Genomic DNA, 9,831 nt, shown 5'->3' on the forward strand with positions numbered 1-9,831 from the left:
ACCATGACTGGGAGGGGAAGACGCGTGCTCGCTTTGCTCAGGATCTGCATGCACTGAGACAGCACACCGTATTCGAAAGTGTGTAACATTATGACAACTGGAAAATTCAAAAAATAGAAAAAGTGGGTCTCTAAAACAGTAAATAAATTGAAAGGCAAATTAATGAACTTAAAAAAAAAATCCCCAAATGCTGGGGAAATGGCTCAGTAAGTGCTTCCTATGTAGGCACGAGGACCTGCGTTCGAACTCCAGGACCATGTAAAATAAGCCAGCACGATGGCACGTGCTTGGATCTCTGCTCTAGAGAGACAGAAACAGAAGGATCCCTGGGGTGGCTGGCAGGCTGAACTAGCAAAATGAGTGAGTTCCAGGCCAGTGAAAGATCTGGGATGTGGAGCTAGAGAGATGGCTCCATGGCTGAAAGTACTGGCTGCTCTTTCAGAGTACCTGGGTTCGAGCCCCGGTACTCACAACCGCTTCGACTAGGTCATGGAGGATCTGATGCCCTCTTCTAGCCTCTGCAGTCACCAGGCGTGCACATGGCTCACAGACTTCCATGCAGACAAAACACTCATATACATTAAAAACTAACAAGCAAACAAAGCCAAAAGGACAAAGCGGTTAGCTCCTGTGGAATAACACTTGAGGCTGTCTTGTGCCCTCCATGTGCAGGTGCACACAGGCACACCTCCTCACAAGCATGTACACACACACACACACACACACACACCAAAGTGATCTCTCACTATACACATTTTAAACATTCACTCCATTGTTCTGCATAGACCACGGACTTGGTATATGAACCTTCTTCGTCCCTTAAATATCACTATCTCAGGCGAGTGGGTGTGGATGACTACAGAATCTCTCTATCAGTGTCACCAGAAACTGGGAAGTTAGTGTCGACAGCAGAGCCATAACTGGATTGCTTAGAGCAGGGCATCTTCCTGAGCCCTTTGTCTCCTGGAGAGGCCCGGTGCATCCAGGGACGGAAAAGAGTTCTGGCTCATGACATCACACCCAGACAGGGACGGGTGGAGGAGTGTCGCCCTGCACACACTACAAGGTCAGCACCGTACTGGGAAGGCTCTCAGTGTGACTGCGGTGTGCTCTACAGTGCCTCTCCTTGAGTTGGGGCCTGTACGGTCCCTGCTGGCCCCGGATGTTGCAAGATAGGCTGGGAAAAGAGACCCAGTGTGTTCACAGTTGATCCTGAACAATTGCTGCTAAGATAAATGTAAATGTTAGAGATGGAAGTGATGCAGGCAGCACCGAGAGCACATGGAGCTTCCCTGCAGTTTCACACCAGCATGTGAGACCTAGTGCAGCAGAAGCTAGCCATCCTGTTCAATTCTTATCCTCCCAAGGGGACTACCTGGCATGTGACAATTTTCTGAATCCTTTTACAGCATTTATGATTTTTATTTTCTTTTAAAGGATATTTTTTTTTTTAAAGATTTATTTATTAAGCATACAATGGACTGCTGGCAAGGAGGTTGTGAGCCATCATGTGGTTGCTGGGAATTGAACTCGGGACCTCTGGAAGAGCAGCCAGTGCTCTTACCCTCTGAGCCATCTCTCCAGCCCTCTTTTAAAGGATATTATAACCCAAGTTAACCTCAAACTCACGATCCGTCTGCCTCAACTTTCCAAGTGATGGGATTACGTGCTTACGCCACCATGCCTCGCTTTTATTCACATACTGAAGTACTGAGCTTCAGGCTCCATCCACTCACGCATCTGTCTGTTCTTGGACAGAAACAAATTATCCACCTTTTGGGGCATGCTGATTGCGCTGATTGCAGGGTCTGGGTCTGCACCACTGGCCATAGGTCTATGCTACTGGCTTTCACGATGAAATTGTTCTGAGCATATTTGCTTACTTGTGATTTGATGTAAACATGGAAATCAACCCATCTAGGGCCAAAAGCACGAAAGAACTCTCCCACTTTAGTTCAAGTTGCCCTAGCTGAGAATATAAACTGTACACCATCTATTAAAGCCTACATTTTTTTTGAGACAACACCTGTCTCAAAAAAGTTTAAGCCAAGGGTGACCTTAAACTCCTGAACTTCCATCTCCATCTTCCAAGTACTGAGATCACAGGTGTATGGCACCGTACCTGATTTATGAGGTGCTGGAGATCCATCCCTAGGCTTCATACATGTTAGGTATCTATATGTCTAGCCTCAAGTCTACTTTTTCTTTGCGTCTTTGCTGTTTGTAGGGGTCCTAGGGCTTGGCTATGTCTTCCATATCCACGTGTCACACTCGGTCCCTAAGCCATAAGTCAGTTCCCTGTAGGTGCCTGGGTGCTGAGGAACTGGTCTCACGGTAGATTAATTACACAGGAACTTTAGATTTGTGGGTAAGGAGGGGGTGACTGGTGGGCAGCACTCTCTGATATGCTGCTGTGCCATGATGGGGTGCCATCCACCGTGGTACGGTACTAGCACCATGCTCTGAACTGCGAGCCAAAGAAACACATGAGCTTTTTAAGACACTCCGCCTGTGGTGGCGTTGAAGGGATTCATCACCGTTTCCACAAGCCGTGCTAGGGCTCCAGGCATGGAGTCTTGTTCTCTTCTTCCCTGCCAGGGTGTGCTCTCTGCTGAGGCACAGCCTCCTCTGAAGTGTTTCTCTTCACAAGTGGCTGATGCCCACGGTCAATTCTCACTTTCCTCCAAGTCCTTTTTTACAAAAGATGTCTCAAACCATTCCCTCCATTTCCTGGACAGGTCCTCCGTGTGACTGTGGTGACAGACTCAGAGGCAGAGCGGGGACTGCTCCAGCCTCCCTGTATTTCAGGCCTTGGGCATGTCTAACCCTGCCAAGGTTAGACTGAGGGATTCAAGCACACATCTTCTTAGCCGTATAATCCTACCTGCTTTTGAAAACAAGAATGGCTTCTGAATTTGTTAAAAAAAAAAACTTTCTCATTGGCATTTACCAAAGCAGAACAATGGATACGGTGGATTTTATCTATGTATTTACTAACTTTTTTTTCTCCTTTAGTTTTTCGAGACAGGGTTTCTCTGTGTAACCCTGGCTGTCCTGGAACTAGCTCTGTGGGCCAGGCTGGACTCGAACTCACTAAGATCCACCTGCCTCTGTGTCCGGAGTGCTGGGATTAAAGGTGTGCATCACCACCGCCCTGCCTAACATTTAATAAGTCTCATATGACAGATTAGGTCCCATTTGATTGTAGGGCACTAGTTTGAAAAGTAAGCTAGGATTCTGTTTGTTAATCTTTCCGTAGGGTTTTTTTTATTTATTTTTCATTACATTTATTATTTACTTATGTATGTGTGTATGTGCTCCTGTGCTAAAAGACACACATAGAGCTTAAAGGATATCTTGTGGGTTCAGTTGTCTCCACCCTGAAGGTCCCTGGGGTTGAACTCAGGCCTTTAGGCTTGATGGCAAGCCCCTTTCCCCACTGCACCATCTCACCTGCCCCTCACTAGGGTTTTTGGATTCCTGTCCATACATTGGATTATGTTAGTGTATCTTCATCCAAAGTTGCTGCTGGTGGCAAGCAGAAGGCTGCTCTCTTAGCTGAGCTTCCAGCAGTCCAAGCAGTGCTGGGGAACCTCTGGAGTGAAGGGTTAAGTCCATCTCCCAAGGAAACTTGTTCGCAGGGACTGTACTAAATGGGGGTGGGGGTAAGTGTTGCTTTCTTAAATATCTCCATTTGTTTATGGAATCTGGTCTGTTTTAACCTCCTTTCTCTGCGGGGGCTAGCTTTTTAAAGTTTTTTTAATTATTTATTTGCATAGAATTACATATAATACCTTCTTTGAGCTCTTACACACCGTCTACTCAGTAGGTATTTCCTGTGTCTTTTCTTTCGTGAACTTTTGTTTTCATCTTCTATCTTAAGTTAATAATTGCTTCCCTACTTTTTGTTTCCTTCAAAAACCAACATTTTGTTGGGTGGTGGTGGCGCACGCCTTTAACCCCAGCACTCGGGAGACAGAGGCAGGTGGATCTCTGTGAGTTCGAGGCCAGCCTGGTCTACAAAGCAAAGTTCCAAGACAGCCAGGGCTGTTACACAGAGAAACCCTGTCTTGAAAAAAAGAAAAGAAAAAAGAAAGGCAACATTTTGAAATCCAGAGGTCTTTCGGCATCTTGCAGGCACTGTGGCAGAACTCTGCCACAAGCTCGGACCCTCATAAAAATGTCATGCTTCTCACATCCTTCCACGTACAATGTTTTAAAGACAGGTTTCTCTCCAGGTAGGCCAGGCTGGCCTCAAACTTGGCACCCTCCTACTTCAGCATCCCGAGTGCCAGAACTATAGGCCTGTGCCACCATGCCTGCTTCCTCACACAAATCTAAACCACCTGTAGGTGACTACGACCCCCGACACAGTGCAGCGGCCACTAATGCCAATCATCGGCATGCTGCATTGTCTGGGGAGTCCGTTCATGTTCGGCAGACATAAAACTTGGGGGGATATTTTCTATCTGAAGCTGGCAGAACCTGGGGGCACAGGTCCTGCAGACCCCAGACTGGGTGCTGTAGAGCTTTCTGCCGATTCGTTTCTACACAACCCTTTTGGCTTCTTCCCCGTATCTGCTTATTCTCAGTTTATGTTTTCTGCTTCCCCACTTAGGATGTTGCCATGTATCAAAACTCTTTTCTGACGTTTAAACTGAAACCGTCGCCTTTCCTCCTGTGCCCACAGACCTGCCCAGGTGTTTAGAAAAGTTCAGTTTGTTTTGTACCTTTTTCCTCCCAGCCCTCTAAACTATATTTTATATAATATATTTATGTAATAAGATATATTACTATATCTTATGTGGATGGATGTTTCACCCCAAGTATATCTGTGTAACTCATGTGTGCCTTGTTCCTGGTGTCTGTGGATGCCAAAAATGGGCATTAGATCCCTGAAACTGGAGTCAGCGATGGTTGTGAGCTGCAATGTGGTTGCTGGGGATTGAACCTGGGTCCTCTCCAAGAGCAGCTCTTAAGCACTGAGCCATCTCTCCAGTCTCCTGTGCCTCTTTTCACATGGTGGGGCACATGTCTGAATGTGTGGACTTCACCCATTGCACAGGGAAGGCTCTGTAATGACACTGGAGTGGGAGGCGAGGTGAGGAGTTCAAGGCGGCTCTTTCACAAATGTTTTAATAAGTTTGACTGTAGAGAGCTCAAGCTCTTGGCTCACCCCCGCTGTCCCCCAGCTCTCCCTCCTGGTCCATCTCTGACCCTCTCCACTTCTTTTGCTCAGCTTTTTACAGACTTAGATAAAGTCTGGGACAAGTGTCCTGGCTTCATGACACAAAGTGTGTGGGGACGGGGCTGGAGAGCTACAGAGAACAGGAACAGGGCATGAGGCATCCCACAAGGGTGGCGTCCCAGGCCTCACCACACCGATAGGCTTGCCAGCATGGTCACAAAAACACTAAGGGTGGCTCTCAGGGATGAAGAGAGCGAGGGGGACACCTGAGGAGGAATGGGTGTGTTCTTCACATGATAACTAATCCAATTCAAAAAATAGGAGACATTGGCAAACACCCCTGGGTACAGGGGGTGGGAGCACCCGCGGCCCCAGCTAACTATTCCAATCTGCAGCCAGGTCTGGTTCAGCTTACATACCAGTGGGCCACCAGAGTCACCCTGTGAAGGAAGAGGGGCTGTCTGTGATCTACTAGTCCAGGTATGGCCCTCGGGTGCAGGGTGGCCTATGTCCCATTCCCCCCCCCAGCCCCCTTCACACACAAAGTCCCCTGTCTGACTGCCACAGAGCCCAGAGCCTCAGCACTGAGGTCTGGCACAAGTGTGAGAGTGTGTGGTGGTGACACACTACCCGGATCCAGCCACCCCAGCAGTCCCCTACCTCCACCAGAGCCCAGCTCTGGTCCGAAAGAATGGGGCGCACCTCACACACATTCTTCACATTCGCGATGTCCCCAGCACACAGCATTTCCGGCAGGAGGTAAGACACATATCCATAGAGCAGCTGGCACTGGAACATGGGGATTAGTGGCAACTGGACTTCCTGTAGCTGTTTCAAGGTGTCACCTATGAGGAGAAGGGAGAGGAACTGCCAGGTGAGGGTGCCTGTCTCAGTCCAGCGAAGTCTTAGTTCCTGGAGGAAAGGAGCCACAGATATTCTTGGGTTCTTGGTCAATGGAGGACAAAACTGGACGGAATCCCACCTCAAGAGGCTACCGGTACATATGCAAGAGACATCCAACACGCAGACTGGCCTGGCCCACAAGGGAAGCCCCACCCACACAGGGAAACCCCACCCACACAGGAAAGCCCCACCCACAAGGATACCCACCTATACAGGAAAGCCCCACCCATAAGGATACCCACCCATACTGGGAAGCCCCACCCACAAGATACCCACCAATACAGGGAAGCCCCATCCATACAGGCAAGCCCTACCCACACAGGGAACCCCCACCCACCCACTTTGGGGAGTTTCTTTTTCCTTCTCATTCTGTTCCCCTTTCACACATATTTTGTTGCTGCTGTTTCAATATGGATAATTTCTATTCATCTATCTCCAAGGTCACTGGTTCTCCCTCTTGCCGTAAACCCCTTAATGGAATTTTCATCTCCAGTAGCTATTTTTTATTGGCAGTGGACTATTTCCTTAGTGTCTGCATCTTCTGGCTATTCTCCTATTCACCTTCCCAAACACTATGGACACCCATTCTATGCTCTACTCCTATGAGGTCGTGTTTGGCTCATACCTTGCGGTGAGACCATTCCCCATCCAGCGGCCCAGCAAGGCACATTGTCGAGGTTGAGGTTGGAAGGCGGCATGCAAATGGGGAGCACGGAGTCAGAGAATATGATGGGTTTCTTCAGCTGAACGAGGGCCACGTCCCCTCCAATAGGGTGAAAGAGTTTGTAGGTGGGGTGAACGATCACCTCGTTAATCTCAAACCACTGGGTGTGTCTGGTGGCCACGTCGAGGTTGTTGATGCCCACATACACATCAAAGCTTTCAATACTCTTCACCCTGCAGACCAGAATGGAGGCCAACTGCCTGCAGCCCCCTGTATCATCAGCCCACAGATGGGGGTCTTCCAGACTGGAAAGCCCAGGCCTGCCTGCACACCAGTGTAGACCTATCTGGCTGACCTTGAAGAGGACCTGATTTGGGCTGATGGAGACTTGGGGAGCCCTAGGAGTCTGTGCCTATGAGAGTCGGATAACCATGCACATGGACCAGACCCCCCTTTGGCCTCTTCCGAACAGCTGTGGGCCTGACTGGAAGACGCTCGGGAGACAGGGCCATCTGCCCAGAGAAAGCTCTGTGTTCACTGTGGAAAACACGGCCTCCTAGTGTGGGGGACCTTCCTGATGAGGGTAAACCCGGTAGAAACATAGCGTAGCCCGTAAAGAAGAGCTACTACACTCATGAGGTCAGGCCATGCAGTCAGGTACTGGTCTGGCCACTAGCTAGGGTGGATAAATCTATGTTGGTCTACGGGAAGCAACTTGGAGCCAGAGGAGAGGGACAGGGACATGAGTGTCTCAGTCATGGTGGGTAGGGCTTGATGTAAGGAGGAAAGAACTTTTGAGGGTGGGTACAGCAGTCCAAGCCATGGGCATGTACATGGCCCAGGCTTCTCCTTTCCTGTGTCCCTGTCCCATTACCCCTAACAGCCCCTGCACCTCTCACCTGGCAAAGCAGTGTGCTGCCGTCAGCACCCAGTAGGCATTGAGAATGGAGCCACCGCAGAAATGAAAGCCAGCGTAATGCAGGCTGACCAGCCACGGCCATTTCTGAAAGGGGGATGGCATTCCTCCCAAGATCTTACCCTCCAGAACTGGCCGGCCACAGGCTGAGGAGAGGAACAAATTCAGAGTGGGCACAAGGCCACGCCACGGGAGGGGCGGGCGACGGATGGGGGAGGGGAGACAAAGTGGGGGTGAGTTGGGAGGGGCCAGGCCGGGTGTTAGGGGGCCGAGGTTCCACCCGGTTGAAAGGACCACCCGTCCCAGAGTCTGGGACGGGGACCTACCCACGTCACTACTCAATGAATTTGCCTGGCTTTTAGGGTGTCGGTGTCGGTGACTGACTGATGCGACCCAGACCGGGGTAACCAGCAGAAGTAGTAGCAGGTATCCCAGGAGGCCCAGGTCGGAAGCGGGGGCGGCCATGAAGCGGGAGGCGCAGCCCAACAGGAGGGGGCAGCTGACTAGGAAATGTGGCAGTGCCCCCCCTTTCCCGTGAGGCCGCAAGCCGGACACGTGACGACTTGATACTGGATGCGTTGGTGGCGCCCCCAGCAGGTGACTTTGAGCGAGTGAGCGTTGGATGTTGACAGAGAGAGCCTGAGCCATGGGGAGGCTAGCGTTGAAGACTGCCAAATGACCACACTGCCAGCAGGTTCAGGCGACAGTACCTGGGCCTGTATACTTGATGATGATGTCTTCGGCGGGTAACCGTCCCCAGCAGATGAAGGGACCTATCAACTGACAGTATTTAGGACGGACTCTTAAATCCCCCCCCAACACACACACACACACACACACACACACACACACACGCCATGGTCAGACCTGGTTATACAGGTTCTGTTTGAGAATTCTGTGTTATAAATCACAGTGCTTTTAGCTCTCTCTGATCTGTCAAATTATTACTATCTACACATACACTATCTGCTGTTGAAACTTCTTTTAGGGGCTGGAGAGATGGCTCAGTTGTTCTTCAAGAGGACCCAGGTTCAATTCCCAGCATCCACATGGCAGCTCACATCCTGTTCTGGGGATCTGACACCTTCACACCAATGCACATGAAATAAATTTTTTAAAAGAGCTCACCTTTTTAAAAAGTTAAATTTGGGCTGGAGAGATAGTTAAGAGGTTAAGAACACTGACTGTTCTTCCAGAGGACCTCAGTTTAATTCCCAGCAACCACAAGGCTGCACAAAACCATCTGTAATAAGATCTGGTGCCCTCTTCTGGTTTGCAGGGATATGTGCAGGCAGAACACTATACATAATTAACAAATAAATCTTTTTTAAAAAATAAATCTTTGTCTATATATAGTAAAACCTACCCCTTTTTGCAAATTTTGACAACTGTATACAGTCCTTTACTCTCAAGAGAGGGTTCTAGCTGATCGCGGTGGTGCAGGCCTTTAATACCAACACTGGGGAAGCAGGTGAGTTCAAGGTCAGGGCTACACAAGGTTCTTAAAACAAAAGAAACAACAACAACAAAACCTGTACTTGGGGCTAGTGAGCTGGCTCAGTGGTTAGAAGGCTGTATTTGTATTGCTCTTGTAGAGGACCTGCATTTGATTCCTAGCACCCAAATTAGACAGTTCATAACCACCTGTAACTCCAGCTCCAGGGATCTGTCTGTCACCTATGACCTTAGAGGGCACCGGTACAATGTGCACATGACTTCACCCACATAGATACACATAATTTAAAAAATATGTTAAGGAGAGGATTCCATAAGGCTATGTAATAAAGAATGAGAAAATTACAAAATATTATGAGAGATAACAAAGTCAGAGGGGTGGAGCTAGCTTGTGCACTTGGATATGAAGGTTGATGTCATAAATACAGCTGTTTCTAATCACACTAGATTCTCAGAAGCCAAACAAGAATAAGGCTGTGGCAATTAAAATATCAGTAAGGTAGAGCCTAGAACAAAAATTAACAGAGGTTGGGGAAGAGAGACATAATGGAATCGTCTTCATCAGCTCAGGCTGCAAAAACAAATCTCCAGGGCTAGAGATGGTTCTGTGATTAAGATCTAAGGCTGTGGTGGTGCATGCCTTTAATCCCTGCACTCGGGAGGCAGAGGCAGGCAGATGTCTGTGAGTTGGAGGCCAGCCTGGTC

General features: G+C 49.0%; 1 protein-coding gene across 1 annotated transcript; it reads right to left on the reverse strand.

The window, feature by feature from the left end:
* Positions 1 to 4,965: 4,965 nt before the first annotated feature.
* Prss38 (serine protease 38) lies at positions 4,966 to 8,477 on the reverse strand. The gene is made up of 4 exons (XM_050163719.1): positions 7,655 to 8,477; positions 6,717 to 6,988; positions 5,891 to 6,033; positions 4,966 to 5,628 (listed from the first exon to the last, which is right to left on the reverse strand). The coding sequence occupies exons 1-4, from the start codon at positions 8,317 to 8,319 to the stop codon at positions 5,374 to 5,376; spliced, it is 1,335 nt and encodes a 444-aa protein (XP_050019676.1). The 5' UTR covers positions 8,320 to 8,477; the 3' UTR covers positions 4,966 to 5,373.
* Positions 8,478 to 9,831: the final 1,354 nt, after the last annotated feature.

Source organism: Alexandromys fortis, unplaced genomic scaffold (assembly GCF_014885135.2).
Source record: "Alexandromys fortis isolate MF-2015 unplaced genomic scaffold, M_Fortis_MF-2015_v1.1 scaffold_149, whole genome shotgun sequence".
Taxonomy (NCBI): domain Eukaryota; kingdom Metazoa; phylum Chordata; class Mammalia; order Rodentia; family Cricetidae; genus Alexandromys; species Alexandromys fortis.

Coding starts and splice junctions, on each gene's coding strand:
- Prss38 (XM_050163719.1), bottom strand. CDS start 8,319: ATGGCTCAGGCTCTCTCTGTCAACATCCAACGCTCACTCGCTCAAAGT. Junction 6,989..7,654: donor GCAGCACACTGCTTTGCCAG/GTGAGAGGTGCA, acceptor TCTGGTCTGCAG/GGTGAAGAGTATTGAAAGCT. Junction 5,629..5,890: donor ATGTGAAGAATGTGTGTGAG/GTGCGCCCCATT, acceptor CTTCCTTCACAG/GGTGACTCTGGTGGCCCACT.